General features: G+C 42.1%; 1 protein-coding gene across 1 annotated transcript in view; it reads left to right on the top strand.

The window, feature by feature from the left end:
- SLC25A13 (solute carrier family 25 member 13) overlaps positions 1-25363 on the top strand; it is a 167576-nt gene that overhangs the window by 59696 nt on the left and 82517 nt on the right. The window contains 2 exon segments of the mRNA XM_037136711.2: positions 3788-3903; positions 24888-25027. Coding sequence (XP_036992606.2) covers positions 3788-3903; positions 24888-25027 — 256 coding nt within the window.

Below are 25363 nucleotides of genomic sequence, written 5' to 3'. Positions count from 1 at the left end.
GGGTGGAAACAGGAACAAAGTGAGCTCAGCAGCCAGGTCTGAACTTGATTAAGCTTGTACTCTCTGTTGTAATTTATGCTAATACCCATTAAATCTGTAAAGTAACACTGAAGTTCTGTTTATATGAAAAACATATATAAGTGTTTTTAGATATCATGCTGTAAATGAATATAGTACTATATAATTACTCTGATAGTCTTCTAGTCAGATTACCTTGAAAATCCAAAATAGCCTTGATGAACAGTAAGATATGATGATTTCATGGTTCATCTGTATACCTCCTACATAGATGTATAGTACTTGTATCTGACAGGATTACCAAATTACACACCTTTTCGGTGTCTGCAACATGCCTAAAATGCCAGAGTGTTCATGGCCCGTGACGGTAATGAAACCACTTTAACATCGCCAGAGAAGGATTCATTCACGCACATTGATAGCCTTCAGGTTTCTTGTACCATTTTGAGAGAGGTAATGTGCTCTTTTTGTTCTATTTAAGCATTTCTTTATTCAGATTATATAATTTTTTAAGTGTCCCTTTTCTAGATAACACACTGTGGCATTCACTTTTAACTAACCTAACGTCTGTGCCGGGATAATTTAGCAAATAGGATTGTTTTCTGCCATTCACTAGCCAGCAGTTGAACTGGTGAGGGGCGTGGCTGCGCGGTGGCTGGCGCCTGCGCAGAGCGGTCCTGGGGCGGGGAGGAGGGGTGGAGAGATGGAGGCAGACAATGGAACCACGTTTCATCCCTGTCCTTCTGCAGTGCTTTGCAAGTCGTACACGTGCATCTCTGATGGAGAGGCTTCTGGGCATTTCCACTCACGGCTTTACGTAGCCTTTGTTCTAACAACCTCCTAGATCTGCTGGTTCCAGTCTTGGCCTCTGTATCTGTTTGCTAGGGCTGCAGTAACAAAATACAAGTCAGAGTGGCTTTAAAAAGGAGAAATAAGAAATGTATTATCTCACAGTCCGGAGGCTAAAATGAAGGTGTGGTGGGCAGGGCTGGCTTCTTCTGAGGGCTGGGAGGGAGGATCTGGTCCAGTCTCCTCTGTGGCTCCTGGTGGCGGCCAGTACTCTTTGGGGTTCCCCAGTTTATAGAAACATCACCCTGACCTCTGCCTTCCTCTGTGTGCAGCGTTGCCCCTGTGTGCCTGTGTCCCGGTTTCCTCTTTTGATAAGGACTGGAGTTGCATTGAATCAGGTGCCCTGCTCCATGGTGAGCTCATGTGAATGAATTACATCTAAAACAATGCTGTTTTTAATAAGCTCACCCTCTGAGGCCACAGAGGATTGGAGGTTTAGAGGAACACAGCTCAACTCCAGTCGGCCCCCACCTGAGTCCCACGTGCCTCCTTTTGGTTTCCTGCTGGATTCATACTTCAGTGCCCCTTTGGAGCCTCAGTTCATCCCAGGCAGAACTGGTCTTACTCTTCACAGTCCCTTCTCTCTAACTTTTCCAGTTTTTATTCTTTATCTTTGGTACTAGAATCATCATCCCACTCAGTTCCCAGGTTAGAAGTCTTGGGAGTGACTTGGCCAGCTTCCCGGTTGTTAGCCCCTGACCTCCAGTGGCTGCCAAGTGGTGCCCCATCCCCGCCCTGCCTGCGTCCCTCCCGCCTTTCCTCGTGCTTCAGTCCTGGTGGTTCAGCGCCAGTTCAGAGCTTGCGTCCCAGCTGTCAGGCTCTCTCCCCATTCTTTCTTATCTTCCCTGCGTCAAATTCATTCTCCACAACCTTCCATGGCCTTCAGTGACTTCTCACTGCCTGCAACAAAGTCAGGATCCTGTAAGTTGGCCTTTAAGGGCCTCCACAGGTGGCTGTCATTATAGTTCAAGCCACTCTTTGCTCCTTATGACCAACATCCTTCTCCATACACAGCATTTGTCATAACTTTGCTCTGTTTTTTCCTCAGTGAGTAACATCCTCTCTCAACCCTTCTCTGTTCTCTCCATCTCCTATACCAGTCGGAATTCTCGGTCAGTGAAATGGAAGGCAGAATGCTTGGCTCTTAGGCCAAAGTGCTGGCAGCCAATTGTTCACTTCGTACTTGTCATTAAGTTCTTCTGCTTTTCTCCAAAGTACAATGGAGAGGTTGAAGTAGATGATCTCTAAGATCTTTTCAACTTTAAAAACGTGTTCTTTGAGTGCCATACCTCCACAAAGCATTCCCCAATTCTTCTAGGCAAAATGAACCACTCCTTCTTGTGTGCCCCTCGGTGCTTTATTTCTGCCTTTGCTCTGACCCTCAGCTCTTGCGTTCTGGTGGGTCTGTATGAACATGACTGCTTCTCCTTCCCCCAGCAGGCTGTAAACTCCTTTAGGCCCGCCAGGAAGGTTTGACTCCAATTCACTTCTCTCCCCACCTCTACCCACCCCTGGTCTTGAACACAGATTCTCAGTGAGACAGACTGTTACAGTAGAGGATAGAATGTTCTGCGCAAGTATTCTTCTGTAACACATGCTGTTCTTAAGTGTCCCCATGCACTTGTAAGGATGGTTTTGGGTGGCGAATGACATAGTGTATTGAACACACCAGAATTTTTACTTTCATTGCAATATTGTTATAATCAGGTGACATTCTGGGAACAGCTGAGTTAGCTTTGTAACACTTTGCATAAAAATATGTTCTCCCAGGTGTTTAGAAGTAAGTAAGTGTTCTATGAAACATAGAAATGCACTCCCGTTTTCTCCTTCTCTCTATAACTTCTGGAAGACTTAGACTATCTCAGTGTATCAATGAAATAGTTTAACATACAAGATAGAAAAGGTTTTGTGGATTCATTTACTTCTTGAAAGTCAAAGTATCTGTGGCTTCTCATACTCTTCCTAACATATACATTTCATCATATCAAGGCCTTTCTCAGAGACTTTCAATCACTCCTTGCTTCCTAGAAAAGAAAGTCCTGGCCCTTTTCTATCTTCGGGCCCATCTCTGGGCTTGTTTTTGCAATCTCATTTCACAGTGTTCTCTTGTATGCGCTCCATGGTACTGACAAAATCAGTTTCTCACCATTTTCCTGGTACACTCCCTCCCCAACTTTTCTTGCACCTGCCTCCCTGTAGGTGTGACCTTGCCAGAAGTACCCTCCCTTTTACCTGTGACCGCATATCTGAGTTGCACTCATTTTTCAAGACTCAGCTCATGTTCCATTTCTTCAACAAAGCCTTCTTTGATTTCCTACCAGAATTCTGCTCTCATACTCGTGTGCTATGATTTGTCTTTCCTGTATGCTATTTCCACACTGGTGTTACCTGCCTTCCTAGGCTCGAAGTTCCTTGAGGGTCACATTTCATGTCTGACATACCTGTGTTCTTCCCCCTTCCCCAGTCCCATCCCTACTTTAGTCCACATGTGGTCAGTGGATATCAGTAATGAACGGATCTCTGTGAGCCATTTTTACGTTGTGTATAAAGGTACTAATGAATGACAGAGCTGCTCTGTGCTGTTACACAGTCCCATCTTCATCTAAAGTATCTACGCCTTAACTCTGGAATCCAACAGTGTGCTGAAACAAAAGCGATGTGTTGGGTAAAACAGTTACTTACGTTGGAAATTAGGATGCATCTACCATGTCACCATATCCCCCACCCTGTGGTGACTTTCAGATTCTGTACATAATTCCAGTCCGCTGTGTGTAAAAGGCAATGTTAACTGTAAATGTTTTAGGTGTGAATTGTATTTTTGGACAGTGACACTTTCCTTTTTTCCTTGTTGCATATTTGTGCATGCTTTTATTTCCCACAAGCTACTGACCTTATGCTTTGTGCTTGTTTTGTGTTGCAGATTAATATCCTTTCAAGAATTTGTAGCATTTGAATCTGTCCTGTGTGCCCCGGATGCTTTGTTCATGGTGGCCTTCCAGCTGTTTGACAAAACTGGCAAAGGAGAAGTTACTTTCGGTAAGGGCGTGAGTGTGTGCACTCCTAAGTAAGTGCAGGCCTGCATGAGCGTTTTTTTCTTCTCGAATGAAATGTATGAAAGTGCTGTTATGAAATCAGCATAGCCCTTTTAACAAAGCTATCAATATTTGGGGGTGCAGTACAACTGTCTCCCTATTGGGAAAAAAAGTTTCTGGCTTAGTGGTTTGAAAATACTCTGGCTTTGTTTTAAGGCAAAGGAGGAGGTGGCAGGACCTTCCCTCAGAGTTGTAGAGTGTGGGAGCCGGATGGGACTGCTGTTCGTTCCTTTCACAAGCAGCAGCGCTCTCTTCCCACTGACCGAAGGAGGAAGTTCATCAGCTGCCTGAGAACAGAAGTTACTGATGTCTACAGGATTTGTGTCCTGACCTTGTCTTGGGGTAGTGTGAGGTGCCTGGCGGCAGTTCGGAGTGCCACTCGAAGAACCTTGCCCTTCTGAACAGCCTGGCCCCCGCGGCTGGGTGGGCGCTGCCTGCCGTGCGGTGGCCATTAATTTCGAAAGGCAGAACAATCTTCATGGGATTAGCTGCAAAGCTGCAGGAAACCCTGAGGCCTTTTAAGTATTAGAAGAAAGGGAAGGCCAGGAAGTGGTAGGACAGTGGTAAGTTCTTGCTTAAAAAGAAACTGGCTACTGAAGCCAGATTTGACAGAGAGTACCACATTTGCCTTGGACAGCAGAGTGTCCATCGAGTGTGGTCTGCCCACATGAACCTGCTCTGCACTACCAGCACCGCCCACGAAGAACTCAGAGCCCTTGGTACATTCAGGGGAGATGGCTGATGAGCCCATTTTAAATGTCTTTACTCATAATTTCCAGTTTATTCAGACCTTTTGGGCCTGTCTGACTTGATGGATTGTGAGAAACATGCAGATGGGGGGAAGTACAGATGGTGTGATGGAGCACCATCCATTCTGGAACGGTTCTGGAACGGTTCTGGAAGGTTCTGGAACTGGAAAGACTGAGCTACCTCCAGCTCTGCCACTTTTGTCTCTGAGCCGAGGTCACTCAAGCTCTCGGGTCTCCATTGTCCTTATCAGAAATGAAGACAGTAACTGCACACGGTGTTGGTGACAGTATGGTCGATTTACCCTAGCAGCCCCTCCCCCTCTCCCGCCGTCTCCTCCATGTTCACCTGACCTGATGGTTATTTAAGGCTGGATAAGCGAGGGCAGAGGCAAAACACATGTATTTGCAGGTTTTGTTTCCCATAATCTGGAAGCTCACATGCTTTCCATTAACACTTTGTGAGGTTTATTTAATATTTGAAAATCCTGCAAATAATTTTAGTTTTTTCTTCTCTGTCACCTAATTTCTCTTAGCATCACTGTAACCACAGCTTTGCAGAGGCACACCAATGACAAATGTCCCCATTAACATCTTTAAGTAATAAATGAACAGCTAGCTCACGGCGGCATTGATTTACCCAGTGGAAGCCAGTTTGATGAAAATGTTTTGATTGGGTTTCCTTGGGACGCGTATGTGAGCCTATAAGGTCAAGTTCAGTGCAGCAGGTGTGTTTTCTCTCATCTTCCTCCTTTCTGCGGGAATTTTGGAGGGAGAGGGCTGGGGTCCGAGGAATGGACCTCCGATGTTTTCCTCGACTCAGATTAATCTTTCCTTTATGGGCATAAAGTGTCAAGGGACAGTGGGGACACCAGCAACACCACTGGTCTGGTGGAAGAAAGAAACAAGGGACACCAGCTCAGGGGCAGAGGGGCATGTGTGTTACTGTCACTAGAAGAAAAGAACAGGTGGAAAAGCAGGATGTAGGAGACAGGGTCCTCTGTGAATTGGAGAAAGAACAGTGGCATGAGAACTCTGTTTCTGCTTCTTGTTGGCAGTTTGTTGATGGGCAAGTCATTTCAGATCCCTGAGCTTTATTTTCCTCGTCTGTAAAATCAGGGTAATAACCTACCTTACAGACTGTGTATTAAAAGATCTGCCAGATACAAAGGTGCTGTCTGGAAAAGAAGGGCCTTTATAAGAATAATATTGCTGGCCCTGTCTGAGTAGCTCAGTTGGTTAGAGCACTGTCCCAATACACCAAGGTTGTGGGTTTGATCTCCAGTCAGGCACATGTAAGAAGCAACCAGTGAATGCATGAATAAGTGGAACAACAAATGGGTGTCTCTCTCTTTCTCTCTCTCCCTCCCCCTCATTCTCTCCCTTCTTCTCTCTTTCAAAAATCAATCAGTAAATAATAATAATATTTGCTAAAAGAAGTAACTTGAGAGAACAAGGGAGGGTCTTTCTCCTCTTCCTCCTCATTCTCTTCTTCCTCCTCATTCTCCTCTTTCTCTTCCTCTTCTTCCTCCTCTTTCTCTTCCCCTCCTGCTTACCCCCTCCCCAGCCCTTCCTTCTCCCTCTTTTCTCCTCTTCCTTCTTCCCACCTTTGTTTTTAGCTTGCAGTTTAGCAGATGGTAACTTGCTTACCAACTGTTCTGTGTTGAACATTGCCCCATTTCTGAAGTCCTAAGAGACCGAAGTCAGACATGGGGGCTGACACGGAGCTGAAATTTCTGTCACACCATTAGTTGCCTATGACTGTTGTAGAAGAATGTACAGCCCCTCTCCCAGTACTTTACCTCCCACAGGTAATTTGTGTTATATAGTCTGCCCCTCTCACAGAACATAAGCGGGGTATGTCCTGTGTCCATTTGAGGATCGAGTGTTGGGATCCTCACCCTGTGGGTGTCATAAAATGTCCCTTGGGTTTTATAAAGCTCTTAATCCCTATTTAGGATTAAACTGAAAAAGATGTGAATAGTACAGAGAAGATGCTCAAATGACCATCCAATCCAAACTAATAGGTGACTTCCAACATTGTTCATAAGGTAGTGCAGAGGTATCCACTGGGGAGGGGCTGTGTGCAACAGGCCTTTGTCCAGGTGAACCACGTTATGGGCATGGGGGGCCCAGGGGCCGTCTAGGGAGTGTCGCAGTGGCAGACGTCTTTTAGAAGAATCAAACGGTTGGTACATTTCCCCGGAAACTCATAATGGGGTTGAAGAAACTTTTTTAAAAAGTGGAGTTGGGCAGGGAAGAGGACATGCCTGGTCAGTCCTGGGCTCAGACCCACAGTATTAAGAGTCCTGGTCCATGACCAGGCTGCCTGTCCCTGTGAGACTCTTTGAGGTCCATGCAATGGCGCTCTTACCTCTGGCTACTTCCTCAGCTCCACATCAGTCCTGTACCCAAGAATGACTCTTCCATATTTCAGAGGGTCAGATGCATCTTTGGGCAGGGTGAGCCTGGAGTGGCAAGAGAGGAAGGGCTGCCTCTTACCTCTCAGATGGGCTCAGGCATTTAGGGTCAAGGGATGAGCATTGTCCCACTTTACGGAGGCTTATCTGGGGCCTTCCCGTGGCCTGCCGGGAAAGCTGATGTGTGGCTGCAGATTCCCCAGGCCTCCCTGCCATGGATCTGGCCCAGAGGAACATGGTCACACTGTTCATCTATTGACATGTTGGGTTTCCACAGGAGAGTTTGTTGGAAGCAGGGCTTCTCTGACGAAGCCCAGGAAGCACCAGTGTTTGCCAGCAAGCCAGCAATGTCTGTGCCCCCGCTGGTGCTGACCCTGGTGCTCAGCAAACAGAAGTTCAGGAGGAGCGAGTGGCAGATCCTCAAGTGTCACATTTCAGTGACATCTTTCCCTGTTTTCTCTGAGGCCTTGTTCACCATGTTGTCATGTCTAGTTCACTCCTTTTATTGGGTGCAATGAAAAATCTTGGTGAGTTCAGCTTTGCTCCTTTGATCTAGTTCATTATGTCCGCCTATTTCCTTTGAGGCAAAACCTACTTCCAATATTCTTGTTTTCACCATGTTTTTTTACTTTGATACCTGATATTTGTAAGTTCATTTCGAGATCAATAGGTATACAACAGGATATCAATATAAGTAGAAAATTTTGGTCAACAATGTGCAATTCCATATGTGGAGAGAAAATATATTTTGTTCTAAATGTTTCTTTTTGTATTTTTAGTCTAATGATGATTTTAGCCATGATCATAATTTTTACTCTTAATTTTTAAAGGATACTTTATTAAAATATAGCATACGTAAGAAAGAATGCACCAATTACAAGTATACATCTTTTGTTTAAATTCTCACTCAAAGGCATGCTTGTTGATTTTAGAGAGAGGGAAAGGGAGGGAAAGAGAGAGGGGGAGAAACATCAGTGTGGGAGAGAAGCACTGATGAGTTGCTTTTCCCACACACCCCAACTGGGGACCAAATCCACAGCCTGGGCCTGTGCCCTGACTGGAATTGAACCCGTGACCTTCTGCTTTACAGGATGGCACCCAAACAACAGAGCCACGTCCTCCAGGGCCATACCTATGTGTTTGATGAATGTTTGCACAATGTACACACTCGTTTTATCCCCCTCGAGCTCAGAAGAAAATGGGACCAGCGCCCCACAGCTCTCTTCCCCATCACTGGCCCCCAGGCCCAGTGGTACCAACTCCCATGTGTCACTGTTGGTTGGTTTTGCTTGTTTGAAACTTACTGTGTTTTTAGGACTATAAGACACACCTAGGTTTTAGAGGAGGAAAATAGGAAAAAATTTTTGATGCAAAAAATGTGGTGAAATATTTAATAACCCGTGACCATGCTCCACCGCCTCCCTCCCCCTGGGCGCCAGGTAACCCACGTTCGGACTGTGGCTCCCTGATCACCTGTGGGATGCAAGGGGATCAAAGGAAAGGAAGAAGGACCGAGTAGTAGCTACAGTGCTTGTGCTGCTCCAGGTATATGGTTTTATACAGTCTCTTGAGAGAAGGGGAGTAACCTCATTTTTTCTTAAAGTTTATTGATCTCTTACTACATACCACCTCCTACTTGACTAAGCACTTTATATATAGTTTAATATTTCTCACTACCTAGGAGATGTATCCTATTATAATTCTCATTTTTCTGATGCAGAAATGGCCTTGGAGAAGTTAGGTAACCTGCCCACCATCATGGAGTGGCCCGTGGTAGAGCCGGATAGCAGCCTGGGGATGGCCGAGGGCTGTTCACTGTGCTGTACTGTCTCCCTCTGGGGGCGGTTTGCTCTGTGACGTGGGCCTTCCTTCATAAGCCAGAGAGATGCCAATGAATCCATCATGGTTTCAGACTACATCAGACATTAGGGGGATTTAATAATTTTTTCAGGAAGGAGCAAATAACAATAAGCAAAAGCATTAGTTAAGATTTTTTTTAAAGGACAATAGTAGAGAGTAAGTTATAAGGAAGAATGTACCTGGATCAGAGTTCTCAGTTGCTTTGGTCACACAGACATCCAGGTAACTTGTTGAAACGCTCTTGGTGTGGCCATTACCCAGGAAGTTTTATCTTTTGACGGGAGCAAAAGATAAATTGGTGAATCCGAGTAGTGGGGTGGGAGGAAGGTGGTCTTCATACAGGTTGAGGATAGTCGAGGGGGCCCTTGATTGAGATGTGCAGCTAAGAGATGTGGGTACTCAGGGTGAGGTGCTTTGTGATGGAGCACCCCTCTACAGGTCCTGGGGAGGAGTTCTTATTGGGTCGGCCAAAAAGTTCATTTGGTTTTTTCCCATAAAATGGCTGTAGTAGAGCTTAGTTGTCTTTAACTTCATTGGAAATAGTTCTGTTAGATTGTATTGTGACAGCTGTCATGTCAGCATGCGATTAAAAAAAGCTTACCAAAATTAAATTTATGTGTAATTGTTTTAATGTTGAAGATGGAAAAATATGCAACATTTTTGGCATATTATGCTTTATTACTTCAAGAAAGGTAAAAATACAACTGAAATACAAAAAAAGATTTCTGCAGTGTATGGAGAAGGTGCTGTGACTGATTGAATGTGTCAAAAGTGGTTTGTGAAGTTTCGTGCCTGAGATTCGTCACTGGAGAAGGCTCCATGGTTGGGTAGACCAGCTGCAGGTGATAGTGATCAATTCACTCAACAATGCCGATTGTTGAGAACAATCAGCATTATACCACACATGAGATAGCCGACATACTCAGAATATCCAAATCAAGAAAGTTATTGGTGAAAATGAAAACCGTGCCTTTTGTTTTATAGAAAAAATTTAATGGCCTTTTTGGCCAACCCAGAATTTCGTAGGAGTGGCTGTTGGCTGTCTCAAAGAGTTCTTTAGAGGACAGGGACAGGATCCAAACAACACTTGGAAAAGATGGGCTTCCATGTATCAGTTGGATTGGAGGCAGACGTGATCAGTGTGTAGGCTTCCCAGCACCACGGTAAAGCTGGCAGGTGATGGCTCCCATTTTGTGAGTGGAAGAACTGAAAGTCAGGGTTTTAAAGGATGTCCTGGCCCCTGAGCCAGGGCTCAGGGTGTGGACAGGTTGTGAATGGTAATTTCCCAGCCACACCCCCATTTTTCCAGTTTCTCATTTAATGATGGTAGGAGAGCAGAGCAGTTACATTATGAACTTCAAGAAAGTGTGTGAGTGTGGGTGTGTGTGATGAAACTGTTAATCTGGTATATTTAGTGGACCCACCAGTGATGGGTCTTTTCATCGTGCCAGTTTAAGATGAACTATTTCCGTTGATCAGTATTTCTTCACTTGCTGTATCTGCAGCAGACAACAGTAATAGCCTCGCTCAGTCATAACAGAGACCTGGGTCTTACATTTGTCTAGTGAAAGGCACAGTTGGTCCCCCTAAAAATTGCAGGTATATTCTGTATCTCAGCACTTCCTTAAGTTGAAGTCTAAAATTTTTGTTTGCATAACTCCATTACATGTTTTTCTCTTACTTTGACTTATCTTTTTCATTATAGTGAACAAAATTTCATGAAATGTTTTATGTGACACTTTAAAGTTGTCATTGTTAGTAAACATAGGCACCTAATTCCATACCTGTGTGTGGTGGGAGGTGGGGGGGGTTGTAGTTTTTTAATTGAGCTTGGAAAAGGGATTCTCAACTTTGGGTTCTAGATAAGTGTCAGGGAGTTCATGAATGGCTCTAAATTTTAGTAGTATTTTGTCTAAATGCGCATTTGCTTTTAGCAAATCTCAAAGGATTCAGTGGCCTGCTGGAAGATGAGGACTGCTTTTTATAGACGGACAGTTGAACAAGTGGACATATATGCTTTTTATGACTTTTCCAGCATTGTTTCTACAAACTTAAGTGTACAGTGGTCTACCCTTGCGATGCTGGGAAGCTTCAGCTGCCTTGCCAGTAGCCTTGGGATCCAAAAGAAACTAGTTAAGTCCTGTTCTTTCATTGGACACCACAAAGGCCTCTGTATCCTTTAATCCTCACTGTTGAGTGACAGTGTATGTTTGTATGCCTTAAAGTGGCAGTTCCTCTTTGTTAGTAAGCATTGTGTAAAAAAGTGTTTGTTTATTAGACCATCAAAAAGCCTAAAATTTTGCCCTGGCTGGTGCAGCTCAGTGGATTGAGCGTGGGCCTGTGAACCAAAGGATCGCAGTTTGATTCCCAGTCAGGGTACATGCCTGGGTCGCAGGCCAGTTACCAGCAAGGGACCCACGAGAGGCAACCATACACTGATGTTTCTCTCCTCTCTTTCCCTTTCCCTCTAAAGATAAACAAATTTTTTAAAATCTTTAAAAAATGAATTGCTCAATTAAAAAAAAAAGCCTAAAATTTTTAGTTTATTAAGGCTCTGAGAAGTCCTGTAAAAAAAAAAAAAAGGTCTGTTTAACTTTGTCAAACTCATTTAACTTTCTTTTGTGTGTGAGACCTAAACAAAACCCACAGAACTAATGAGACAATTTCTGATGTGCTCCTCTAGTTAATTCTCTGATGTGTAGATTGGTGTTTGGAGCGGCCCTTCCCGGGCTCACAGTTAGGTTTTGTGCAGGAACACCTGTCAGGTGAGAGTGACGTAGCTGTGTTCGAGGAAACCCCACAGGCTAGATGGCAGGAGGAAATGCGTAGAAACGACCAGCTTCAGTCATGTCGGTTCAAGCTGCAGAGAATGAGGAGAGCTAAAAGTATGGAAATGAGAAGTTTTTTAAGGTAAGCACTCCCATTTAATAGTAAATTAAAAAGCTAGATGGATTTAAGTATTGGGCTAAAAGAAAAAAAAACACTAGCCATAATTTTTTAAGCTCATTTATTATGTTTTTAAAGACACTTGGAAATGAAATATTCAAAAGATAACTCAGAGGAAAAATGGTTAAGAGTCAGAAGGAGTATTATTTGGAGAAAGTTTTTTGTTAATATTGATTCTGATTTTATAATGTGTTATTTTGGTGAAAGAAACTTACTACCCTATAATAGAATTCATTTTATGTTATTTTGGGACCTGAATATATTTTCTTATCTACCTCCCGGTGGAGAATAAGAATACCAAATGAGAACAGTGTGATTCTGAAAGTAAATGCCCTCTACATTGTTGGGAGATGTCACGTGCCTGGGCGCTGAGTGTCCTGCCTGAGATCCTGGAGACTCTTCAGATGCTGCTTCAGTTCATTGGGTCAAAAATCCGCTATTTCCAAAAAGCTAAATACGGATTTGCACAATTGACCATAATGGCTTCAATTTTGAAGATGGTTGTATCAGAGAGCACTTCCAGTTGGTGGGCTAATTTGAGAATTGCCCATGCTTCAGATGGCTAAAATATTGTACTTTTTGCTACTTCATCACTCCATTTTAAAAATAGGAAGTGGTGGGGGCAGGGAGGAAAGCCTTTTGTGAAGGTGAGAGCATGTCAGTCGGAGAAGAAATCCCGATAACCATGTGAAGCTTCTTAGTTAACCGCTGCCTGAAGGTTAACCTTCCTTTAAAAGACTGATGGAGTGGAGAGGCTGGACTGGGGGCTTCTCCTGTTGTGTGTGTGTGTGTGTGTAAGGTGAGGGGAGAAGAAAATTCATGCCTAGGAAAGAAGGTGTGGAGAACAGAAAGCTAACAGCAAATCCTAACACTTGTAGCACTGGGAAAATTTGATTATTTTAAACTACTGCTCACTTAAAAATGGTCCAATTATACCATTAGTTTTTCAGTGTGAGAGAAAGATAAAAATACAGTTTTTCTAAATTGGAAAATTTGCTGTAATCTTGCTTCGAATGACTGATTTCTTCCAACAGTTGCAAGGCAGTTTTGCTCCAATACATCCATAAAGGAAACAAAATCAACAGCATCCTGGAAGTTCTTGGAGAAAATTACAGTTTAGGTGTATGTTGGACGTGTACAGTTAGACATGTTAACTGAAGTAAAACAATTATCCGCTAATACGGGACCACTGTGGGTATACATTTGTATTACCTCTGCTCTTGAGAGCCTTTATGTCAGGTTAAATGTATTAATGCTTTTACAAGAAAATTATTTTTTGTAACATCCATCTAAGGAAAATACCATGGGAAATTTTTTTTTAAACAGTACAGATACTATTCCTACATTTAGAGAACAAATTAGGATTCTTCATACCACTTGAAGCATTTCAAAGGGTTGGAGATTTTTGGTTGTGTTCTTTTCTAGTGGTGAGGAAAGTTAACAATAATTAACACAGCAGCTGATTAAAGCAAGCCTACACATGTGCAGAGTGACCACAGCCAGCTGCCTGCCTCCAAACACCATTTTAAGTGACCTCCTTTTGATAACTGGTAATGATTTATACTGTGCATTTGAAAATAATTTTTTATAGCAGACAGACTGGCCTCTCTTGCTGTTGGTTTAGATAATGCACGTGATAGATGAATATTAAATGCTAAACCCCTGTCGGACTTTAACCTTTTTTGTTGTTGTTAGCCAGCATTCACTACTACGATCTATAAATAGGGTTTATAGATCTACAGGCTTTAGAATAGGAAGAGTTCTTATCAAGAAAGCAGACCACGGGTTCTCACTGTAATAGCATGGAGGTGTTCCTTACAGCTGTGGGCTCCCTGGCTCCATCTCAGATCTGCTGAGTCAGAGTCTCGGGGTACAGAGCTTGGGAATATGTTTTGAACAACCTCCCCAAGGAAACGTGGTTCACCGTGCAACCGAACAGTAGCTGGTGTAGTTCATGGCTTTCTTGCCTGGGTGTGAAAACGGGCCCCAAGCGGGGAGGTGACTGCTTTTGTAGGAATCACAGCTTTGACTTCCAGCCATACTAGAAGGGACAGTATTCTTTTCTAGGATGTCACATGATTTCGTATCAGGGGAATCCCATTCCTCTTCATAAGTACAGAATTGGAAGAGTTTAAAGTAGCCCTGATTTTTACGTAGGCCAACACTACCTGTGACTGCAGTATAACACTCTGTTCAGCTTGCCTGTGTGTGTACGGTGTGTCTGTGCTGATGCTTATTTTTCGAAAGCGACTTTTCACGACTGTAACTACATGTTCAGAATAATAATAATAATAAAAAGTATACGGGGGCTTAGAGTGAACTCCATTTTAATGAGAAGGGCTGCCTGTGTGAGGTACTTGTTCTGTGCGGACTCCATTTTAATGGCACCCATTTTCCCCCTAGAACTTCCTTGAGCGAGTCTGAATTGTAGCCAGAATACTTTCCTCTTCAGACCCTTAACTGTGATTAATGTAAAAAGGCACTTGTCAAAAGGGTTTGAAATGGCAACCTTGCTATCGGAGCATGTGGCAGTAGAGATAGGTCTGCATCCACTTACTCCATTATGCCATTTAACTTACGAATTCAGCAATTTGTCTTTCGCTCCCTGCTTAAAAGACGATGGCCGCGTGAGCTGTTGTTAACCATATCAGCGGGGTGGAATATTATTGCCCTTGGAGCGAAACCACAACTTTCCATGAGGACTTGAGCTCACGAGTTGGGAAAAGCACCCCAGAGAAGCTGTTCCGAGAGAGATGAAGGGAGGCTTGTTCAGCTACTACTCTCCCTTCGCCTTCCAGGCGGTTGCTTTCGTTCGGGTTTAGCAGAAACATCCTTTTTGTGTTTATTGTATTAATGAAATTTTTAGGATCCATGAGAGGGATTATGGTTCAGCGTTTGAGATAATATAGCTTGATGAACCTTTTTTATTTTAATGGGAAACTTGTTTCCGTTGATTTGCAGCTTCAAAAAGTGAATCTTTTGGAAATCAAAGTGCATTAATTTAGTTATTCTGTATGGAAACAAAAACATAGAAAGTTAAAATTTGCATAAGTGAAGACCTTGATGATTTCAGATTACAGTGTGGTGGAGGTTAAGAATAAGAGCCCATAGAATTTGTAAAAACAAATTCAGTCTAACCACTTAATGGCATGTGCAAGTAATTTGCCAATTAAATATTTCTAGTTATCTGAAAGATCTTCAGAGTACAGAGTGGAGGTTCTTAATCTTTCTTAATTTCAGACTTTCAGAAACATAATAGAAAATTACTTAGTTTTTGAACACTTTTTATTCAAAATGTTAATATACGAGCAAAGAGAAGGATGGATTTTAAATATTTGAGGAAAATTATTGCTTTTTGAGAAATGTATAAATTATGATACTTCCAAATCACACTGCGCCTGATCCTTCTTTGTATCATTTGTAAATATTTGGTGCTCGGAAAACATCTTTCATTATAAGTTAGACTTTAGATTTTGGGATTTTACTATTTTAATGGTCACCTGGTATGTTGAAACATTGTGCTAGGCATGTTTAGCTCTAGAACAACCCTTTAAGATGCATATTTTATTCCCATTTTACAGATTGAATAAAGTCATTTGAGTCAGTAAGAAATGTGGCTAATGTCTCTCATTAGTAAGAGGCAGAGCTGACAGTTTTTTTGAAAAAGTAGCTTCATTACACTCATTTAAAGTATAATTCAATGGTTTTTAGTATATTTACAGGTTTGCACAACCATCATCACAGTCAATTTTAGAACATTTTAGCACCCCAGAAAGAAACGGCATGCCTTAGCAATCCGTACCTTGCCCCCCACTTCCCCTGTTCCCTCCAGTCCTAGGAAATCAGTAATCTGCTTTCGGTCTCTGCGGACTTGCCTATTCTGGACACTTCATATAAAAGGAATCATACACTATTGTGATCTTTTGTGACTGGCTTCTTGGCATGATGTTTTCAAGGTTCATCTACAGTGTAGCCTGTGGCAGTACCATATTCGTTTTTATTGGTGAATAATATCACATGTTATGGATAATTCCACATTTGTTGATCCTTCCTTCAGTTAACAGACATTTGGGTTGTTTCCACTTTTTGGCTATTCTGAATGATGCTTCTATGAACGTTTGTGTACAGGCTTTCGTGTGGACATATGTTTTCATTTCTCCTGGATATGTATCTAGGAGTGGAATTGCTGGGTCAGATGGTAACCATGTTTAACTTTTTGAAGAACTGCCAAACTGTTCCAAAGTAACTGCATCGTTTTACATTCTCACCAGCAGTGTGTGGAGGTTTCAGGGGTTTTTTTTACATCCTCACCCCACACTTGTTATTAGTGAAGCTGAAGTGGTATCTCATTGTGGTTTTGATGTTCATTTCCTTAATGGCTAGTGATACCAAGCATCTTGAGATATGTTTATTGGATGTTTGTATGACTTTTTTGGAAAAATATCTACTCAGATCTTTTGCCCATTTTTAAAATTGGGTGATTTATTTTTTTTATAGAGTTGTGACAGTTCTCGGTATGTTCCAGAGTTCTTTATCAGATCATATGATTTGCAAAATTTTTCTCTGATCCGGTAGTCTGTTTTTTTCACTTTGTTTTTTTTTTTAAAGATTTTATTATATATTTTTAGAGAAAGGGGAAAAGAGGGAGAAGGAGAGGGAGAGAAACATTGATCGGCTGCCTCTTGCACGCCCCCAACTGGGGACCTGGCCTACAACCCTGGCTTGTGCCCTAACTGGGAATTGAACAGATGACTCTTTGGCTTGTGGGACGACACCCAGCCCACTGAGTCACACCAGCCACAGCTGTTTTTATCACTTTGTTGATGGTATCCTTTGGAGTACAAAAGTTTTCAATTTTGATGGCCAATTTACCTGTTTTTTTTCTTTTGTTGCTTGTGTTTTTGGTGTCATGTCTAAGAAACCATTTCCTAATCAAGAGTCACAAAGACTTTTGCCTATGTTTTCCTGTAAGAGCGTCATTGTTTAAGTTCTTCTATTTAGGTCTCGCTCCATTTTGAGTTAGTTTTTTAGTATGGTGTGAGGTAGGGCTCTGACTTCTTTCTTCTGTGTGGATATCCAGAGGTCCCCACTCTACTTGTTGAAAAGACGAATATTTCCCTATTGTATGGCCTTGTCAGCCTTGCTGAAAATCAACTGACCATAAATGCAAGGGTTTATTTACTTCTTGACTCCCAGTTTTGTTGCATTTGTCTGTATGTCTGTCTTTATGCCAGAACCACAGAGTCTTGATTACAGCAACTTTGTAGTAAATTTGAAATGCAACTTTGTTCTTCTTTTTTGGTATTGTTTTAGCTCTTCTTAGTCCCTTGGCTTTTCATGTGAATTTTAGGATCAGCTTGTCAATTTCTGCAAAGAAGCCAGATGGAAGTTTGGTAAGGTTCATACTGAACATGTAGATCACTTTGGGGAGTACTGCCATCTCAACAGTATCAAATCTTCCTCAAATCTTCCAGTCTGTGAACGTGAAATGTCTTTCTGTTTATTTAGGTCTTCTGTCTTTCTGTTTATTTAGGTCTTCATTACATCCTTTTTAAATTTAAAAAAAAAAATTTTTTTTATTTTTTTAATTTATTTATCTTTAGAGGGGAAGGGAAGGAGAGAGGGAGAGAAACATCAATGTATGGTTGCCTTTTGTGCGTCCACTGCTGGGAACTGGCCTGCAGGGAACTGGCCTGCAACCCTGGTATGTGCCCTGACTGGGATTCGAACTGCGATTGTCTGGTTCGCAGGCCCGCGCTCAATCCACTGAGCTACACCAGCCAGGGCTCATTACGTCCTTTTAACAGTGTTTTTAACTTTTAGAGTATAGGTTTAGCATGTCTTTTGTTAAATTTATCCCTGAGTCTGTTGTTCTTTGTGACACTATTATAAATGGAATTGTTTTCTTAATTTCATTTTTTGGGTTGCTTATTTTTAGTATACAGAAATGTATACTAAAAATATTAAATATTGATCTCATATTGATTTTTAAATATTGATCTCATATCCTTCAACTTTGCTGGGCTCATTTATAATTTTTTAGTGAGTCCCTTAGTAATTTTTATGTACAAGATCATGTCATCTGCAACCTAGCTTTTGAAAATTACAATCTTTCTTTTATAACCATATTCTGTAGCATGGGAAATTTATTAACTTAGGGGAAATTAGTTGATTTTGAGGTTATATTTAGGAAAGAAACAATTGCCACTTTGTAACTGTCTTTTTGTGATCTAAAAAGAAAAATACAGCAGACTTGTAGGCTTGAAACATTTGCAGAGAAAGCAAAGTCCCACAAATAAACTCAAAGAATTTTTGAGCTTATTTGGTGAAGTCTTGTTTTAAATAATATCACCATTACTTGATATGTTGTGGGAACTTCCAAACATAATTTGTTTGGCACAAATTGAAATAACAATGATTATACTTTAAGAGATAAGCATTCTTTTTTAAAAAAAGATTTTTATTTATTTATTTTGAGAGAGAGGAGAAGGGAGGGAGAAAGAGAAGGAGAAAAAACATCAATGTGTGGTTGTGGCTCACATGCCCCTACTGGGGAACTGGCCTGCAACCCAGGCATGTGCCCTGACTGGGAATCAAACCAATGACTGCTTGGTTCACTGGCCACTGCTCAATTCACTGAGCCACACTAACCAGGGTGAGAGGAAAACATTCTAATGTGTTTTTACTTTCAGGAGAATTGGGTGAGCTATGAAAATATGACTTAAAATATCCAAAATACATATTTAGTGCTTCATTCATATTCCAGTGCTAATTCAGTTTAGCTTCTTTTCCTATATGACCTCAACATCGGGGTAAGATTTTAAGGGCTTGTGTTTCAGGTGAGGAGAGACCTGATTCCAATTTTTTTTAAGTCAGTGATAAATCTACCAAGTAATGCTTATTTGAAAGCAATCAGCTGATGAGTTATAGTTACAGTGCACTGAACTAAATAACTAAAAAGTCTGAAGTATTTTGGATTTCCTCTTTTCTCTCCAGGACTACAAGTGAGGTTTGGAAAGGTCAAGGTCAAGTTTAGTGACAGCATGGCCCTGAGGTGGACTTGTGGACTTTTTCATGGTAAAGCTCATGGAATTTCTTGTAGAAGCCAGAGTACAGAGCAGCATTTGCAAATCACTTTCGTTTTAATTTCTGATTTCTGAGACCCATGACAACCTTTTTGTCACCATAAAAGTGACATCAAGTGCATGGGGTTTAACAATAATATTTGCTGATGGCAAGTGATGCCAGTATCTGGGACTGCCTGGAGCAGGGTCTGGCATGTCTCAGTGACCCCAGGTGATGCTGGCCCAAAGCATTGATTGGACACTCAACTCATTTCATATGAAACGAGCCCTTCCTTAGGCTATTTTTCTCCACTGAGAAACTCTTTCACGGGTCCATCTGAATAAATCCTTTACAGCCTTCACGACCCACACATCAAGTTTTACCTTCCCTAAGACGCCTTCTTCTCCCACCCTGTCATGTGTCCCTCCCGACATTGTTTCTTTACCATGAGGGACCTCTGCAGTGCAGCGCTCCACACAGTGTGTTGTTTGGGTCTGCTGTTCAGTCATGTCACGTGGCTTCCATTTGGGTGCAGCACCGTGTCCCCTGTAACCTTCCACTGCCCACAGGGCCTCGTCCTTAGTGTTCATAAGCCGTGCTGCTTAGCAGTTGACAGCTAGTTAAGGACTGGCATTCTTACAGTGGCCCAGATGTGAGGATAGCTGACGACTGGTAACGGGGCCTCATTCTCAGCAGTCAGGTGGTTTGTAGGCTGTCCCACTCCAGGGTACACCGGTCACGTAGGCTGTGAGGTAAACGTCACTCACTGGATTGCACCACGTGGCAGCCCTGCGTGTACTCTTGTGCCTGCAAATGGCCTGTGTAAACACACATTACGGCGTCACACTGGCCGATCTGGAGAATCGGTCCTACCACCTTTCTTTTACATTTTTGTGTTTTATTGGGAAGTTTAAAAATTAGGAGTGAATCTAACCCTTCCATAACTCTCAGAACAGTGTGTTTCAGAGTGAGGTCCTGGACCCTTGTACCAGAAAACGCTGGGACACTGGTTAAAATTCAGACTCTCAGCCCCAGTAGACTTGAATGAGCCTGGGAATGGGGCTTGAGGCTTTTATGGGCAAGACTGATGATTCACTAAAACCTGGGGAAATGACTGCTGAAATAGCTCCCCAGTAAGGTGGAAAGTTGGGTACCTAAAAGGGCTAAAAGCATGGTCCTTAACCTGTCACACTGTTGTGATACACACCTTTTCTGACTCATTTAAATTCAACCACTACTTGTGAGTAGTTGCTCAATGCCCTCCACAGTGTGGCCACGTGGGAGAACCAGAAGTGAAAAATACGGCCTTTGCTTTCAAGATGCCAACCATCTATATGGAAAGAAGAGATATACAATAAATACGTGTAGTCACACACATAGCTGCATATAAATACATACTGTAGAGAGATGTCCAAAAAACATTATTATAATAATGCAGGTCTGTAGGGTTGACTGGGGAGTTCAGTGTATCCTAGGGATCACATATTGATTGCTCTCTAGTGTGACTAGGTTTCAATACTTGAGGATGGCATTTGCCCCAGAGGCGAGCCATAGTCTACAGTACAATGGAAAAGGCTCTAGACTTAGGGATCAGAGTTCACAGTTTTGAATTCATGTCAGCGGTCTAGTAAGTCATAAATGTTGGTTCTTTTAATTATTGGAAAAGTGAGATTGTTGGTTAGGGTGAGTCACATTTTAAATTCATTCACTAATTTTTAAAATATATTTTATTGATTATGCCATTACAGTTGTCCCATTCCCCCCCCTTCATTTTCCTCCACCCTGCACACCCCTCCCCCACCATTCCACCCCCTTTAGTTTATGTCCACTTGGCACAAGTTCTTCAGATTCTATATTTCCCATACTATTCTTGCCCTCCCCCCTGTCTATTTTCTACCTACCATGTACACTACTTATTCTCTGTACATTCTCCCCCCTTCTCCTCCTCCCACTCCCCTGTTGCTAACCCTCCATGTGATCTCCATTTCTATGGTTCCACTCCTGATCTAACTGTCCTCTTAGTTTGCTTTTGTTTTAGGTGTGGTTGTTAATAACTGTGAGTTTGCTGTCCTTTCTCTGTTCATCTTTTTTATCTTCTTTTTCTTAGGTAAGTCCCTTTAACATTTCATATAATAAGGGCTTGGTGATGATGAACTCCTTGAACTTGACCTCATCTGAGAAGCACTTTTTCTGCCCTTCCATTCTAAATGAAAGCTTTGCTGGATAGAGCAATCTTGGATGTAGGTCTTTGGATTTCATGACTTGGAATACTTCTTTCCAGCCCCTTCTTGCCTGTAAGGTCTCTTTTGAGAAATCAGCTGACAGCCTGATGGGAACTCCTTTGTAGGTGACTGTCCCCTTATCTTTTGCTGCTTCTAGGATTCTCTCCTTCATTTTAATTTTGGCTAATGTAATGATGATGTGCCTTGGTGTGTTCCTTCTTGGGTTCAACTTCTTTGGGACTCTCTGAGCTTCCTGGATTTCTTGGAAGTCTATTTCCTTTGCCAGATTGGGGAAATTCTCCTTTATTATTTGTTCAAATAAGTTTTCCATTTGTTGCTCTTCCTCTTCCCCTTCTGGTACCCCTATAATTCTGATGTTGGAGTGTTTAAAGATGTCCTGAAGGTTCCTAAGCCTCTCCTCATTTTTTTGAATTCTTGTTTCTTCATTGCTTTCTGTTTGGTCTTTTTTTTCTTCCTTCTGGTCCACTTCATTGATTTGAGTCCCAGTTTCCTTTCCATCACTATTGGTTTCCTGTGCATTTCCCTTCATTTCACTTAGTTTAGCCTTCGTTTGTTCCTCTAATTTGTGACTAAAATCAACCAGTTCTGTGAGCATCCCGATCACCAGAATTTTGAACTGTGCATCTGATAGGTTGGCTATCTCTTGGTCACTTAGAAGTATTGGCTCTGGGGCTTTGAGCTGTTCTTCTTGAGCCATAATGTTTTGGTCTGTTTGTGCCTATTACATATGAGGGGCAGAGCCTTAGGTGTTCACCAGAGTGGGACGACCCAGTCACTGGGTTGTGACACTGTATGTGGGGGCGGGGTCAGAGAGGGGCAATGGCATTTGTTCTGGTTTCTCAGATTTTGGTCCCCTCTGCTGCTTCCTGCAAGCAAATTGGGCCCTTCTGGTGCTGATTCCTGGGTGTGTGGGCTTGTGCACCCTCCAGGACCCTGTGGGTCTCTCCAATGAACTCTCTGTGAGCCTGGGAGCCTCTCCTGGCACCTCGACCCTGAAAGTTTTTCCAGTCAGTGCTTTTAGGTTTTAATTCCCAGCGCTGGGACCTTGGGTTGTGCGGTTTGTCTCACTGCTCGCTCCTCTGCCTGGTTTATCTGATTGTGAATGTGTGACCATGGTCAGCCAGCCGCCTTGTGCCCTCACTGGGTCCGCCCATTTCCACCCCACGCCTGGATCTGCCAACCGCCACCTGGGCACCTGGGTCAGTCTGGCCACCTTTTCCTGCGTGACCCCATTCTGCCAGCCGCTTACTGCACCCTTCTTACCAGTACGGCTGAATGGTTCATTGTTGCGGACTTCCATACAGTTCAATTTTCTGTGTTTTGGTTGCATTTTTGTTACTAAAACTTTGTTGTATTTAAACTTGGTTGTTGGAGGAGGCACAGTGTTTCCACCTACGCCTCCATCTTCTTGGCCAGAAGTCATTCACTAATTTTTGAGTAAATTCAATTTATATGCATTCATACATTAGACCATATAAATATAAAAATGCATAATTAATGCCTTAGCTTTATATGCTAGTATTTGGTTAACAGCCTCTGTTGTGTTCTGCAGGACATTGAAGGAGAGATCAAGAAAAGGAAGGACCTCATTTTTGACAGCTATCCAGTGATTATTACATTAAAACTTAATTTCATCAAAATGCTTGACAAATATTTATTTCACCAGAATGCAGAAAAAAATGGCCAGAAGGCCATTTTGTTTGTATATTATTTCTCTAAAATTTTACTATAGGGTGAAATTTTATTTGTAGTGTAAAAAAATATGTTTTTTCCTGTGATCACACCTTGGTCGTGATCACACCTTGGTCATTTGAACATCAGCTCTCATTGGATAATTGGTTAGTCTAGATCAGACGATTGCCAGAGCCTGCCCTTGACCTCACTTGGGCCTGCTTTACAGAGGGCTGTGGAAACGGAGACCTGGGAACGAGCGATGCATCTAGGTTAACGTCTGTTTTCACCGCTGAAGACCCACACATAGAGTAGCCATGAAAACAGTGACCCACGTGATTTGAATTTGAGTTCAGTAATTTCTTCCCGGGGTGATGGAGCTGAAGGGAATCTGTGGTGCCTCCTTCTACTCAATTTGTCTCACCGAAGACCACTCCTCAAGCCTGCCCAGATCCTCCGGGAGTCTTTCCTTTTCTTTTTTAAACCCTAATTCTTGATTCACCTTGTTTTTCTTATATCCCGTCTCTTCCTCCCACTCCCAAAGTAGAGAAGACAAAGTAAATTCAAAGAAAGGGAGGGTTGCCCTTTAAAATTTTTTTGTTTAACTGTCAGGGCCAGTCTGAGGTTTTCTGCCACCTTTTCTAAAATTTATGCCTGGCATAATTCTGATTTTTATTACCTTCTCTGTACAAACACACCCAGGCTTATGCTGATGGTGGCACTACTGTTTCTTCATGGCAAGACTTTAAAAATTTCTGGAAACTTTAAAATCATGGAATAAAATCTTGTGGGTGTAATGGGTGTGGAAATAGGAAATTTGGGGGAAACAGTGGAAACATGTGCCAGAGTTTTTTGGCACCCTCTAGAGGACCAAAGAACTTCATTCTTTTTTCTTATTCTAAATAGACACAGAGTTTAAAAAAAAAGTATCAGGCACAGTTTGCTAATAAAAATAAGAGGTTTGGTAGCGATATTTAATGTTGTGAAGGCCAGGACAAATTTCATTAATATAATAATAACCCGTATTCCCTCTACCCTCCAAACACACACTTCTTCAGGGAGGAGGAGGCTAGTAAATAAAAACATGAAGCTTTAAAAAAAGTAAGGTTTTTCATATTGGTTTTTTTTCCCTCTGTCAGTCCTCTTACAGTTTTGTAGCAGAAACAAGAGGTGATGAACCCATGATAGCACATTTGGTAGCCCATCGTAGCATGAGATAACTTGGACCTTTTGAGAACTTCTGCCAAGCTAAACGTATGCTGTGTAAAGTTCAGGAACTGGGCTGCTGGCTTTTCTTCCCACCACCTTTGTCTTCAAGTGGGGCTGGCTAAGCAGTGGAGATCTCTAAGGCTCAAACAGGGTCTGAGTGCTGTGGAATATGCGCTTGAAGATTTTTCTAACTGACTTCTAAATCCTCAAAAACACTTTTCAGTAACTTAGTAAAGGACTGTATTTAAGGTTTGTAGTTTCATGCATGTTCCGTATGTACAGGGCCTGGCGAAAGTAGGTTTAGGGTTGTAATACAAATATTACAGTGATTAATAAATAATAATACAAGAATAAACTTTTGTTTTGTGTACTCAACAACTGTAAACCTACTTTTGCCTGCCCCTGTGTATGTTTCCTGCTACTAAAGATTGAATTATATTATGTGTGCCTAGAAAATAATATTTGTTGAAACAAAACATGAGTTTATGGTATTAGATATATAGCTTATTACTTTGGTTTCCTACTGTCTTTTAGGAGTGTGTGTATCTCTTTTTTTCTCCTTTATTTGATGGGATTATTAACTTTGACTTCTTAGCCAATTCCCTGAGGATTATGACTTTTATTTCAGCCATGGTTTTATAATCTGTGTGTGTTTTTTTAAGTTGAGTTACTCTTTATAAGAAGAAAGTAACACTGTCCACTTAATAGGTTTTGTAAGGTCGAACCTGATTGGCTTTGTTTTAATCATCACTCCTTTTCTGTTTTCAGAGGACGTTAAGCAAGTTTTTGGACAGACTACAATTCACCAACGTATCCCCTTTGACTGGGATTCAGAATTTGTGCAGCTGCATTTCGGAAAAGAACGGAAAAGACGCCTGACCTATGCGGAATTCACTCAGTTTTTGCTGGTAGGTCTGGCTCTTGAAAAGAGTGTATGAGTAAAACTGGGATCCTGACTTACCTCCAACTTTCTACCTCCAGGCCAGATCATCCGTCTGAAAGTATTTATTTATTAGGGCGTGAGACCATGGGATTCAGTGGGCGGGTACAGATTGTGTAGAACCCCTTACCTTTAAAAGGAATGCAGGTTGATGTCCCAGGAAATCAAGTGATTTCCTTTTTTGCTCCCCAAAAAGGAGGGGTTCATGTAAGTGAGGAGGGGCAAAACTGGAACTGGAATTCTTGATTTACGACTAGTTCCACCACTGTTTAGCAATATTTTGTTTTTTCCTGAGAAATAGATG

The sequence above is a fragment of the Artibeus jamaicensis genome, unplaced genomic scaffold (assembly GCF_021234435.1).
Source record: "Artibeus jamaicensis isolate MK-2021 breed Jamaican fruit bat unplaced genomic scaffold, CSHL_Jam_final contig_923, whole genome shotgun sequence".
In the NCBI taxonomy this organism is placed as follows: Eukaryota; Metazoa; Chordata; class Mammalia; order Chiroptera; family Phyllostomidae; genus Artibeus; species Artibeus jamaicensis.
This window is presented reverse-complemented; position numbering and strand designations above follow the sequence as displayed.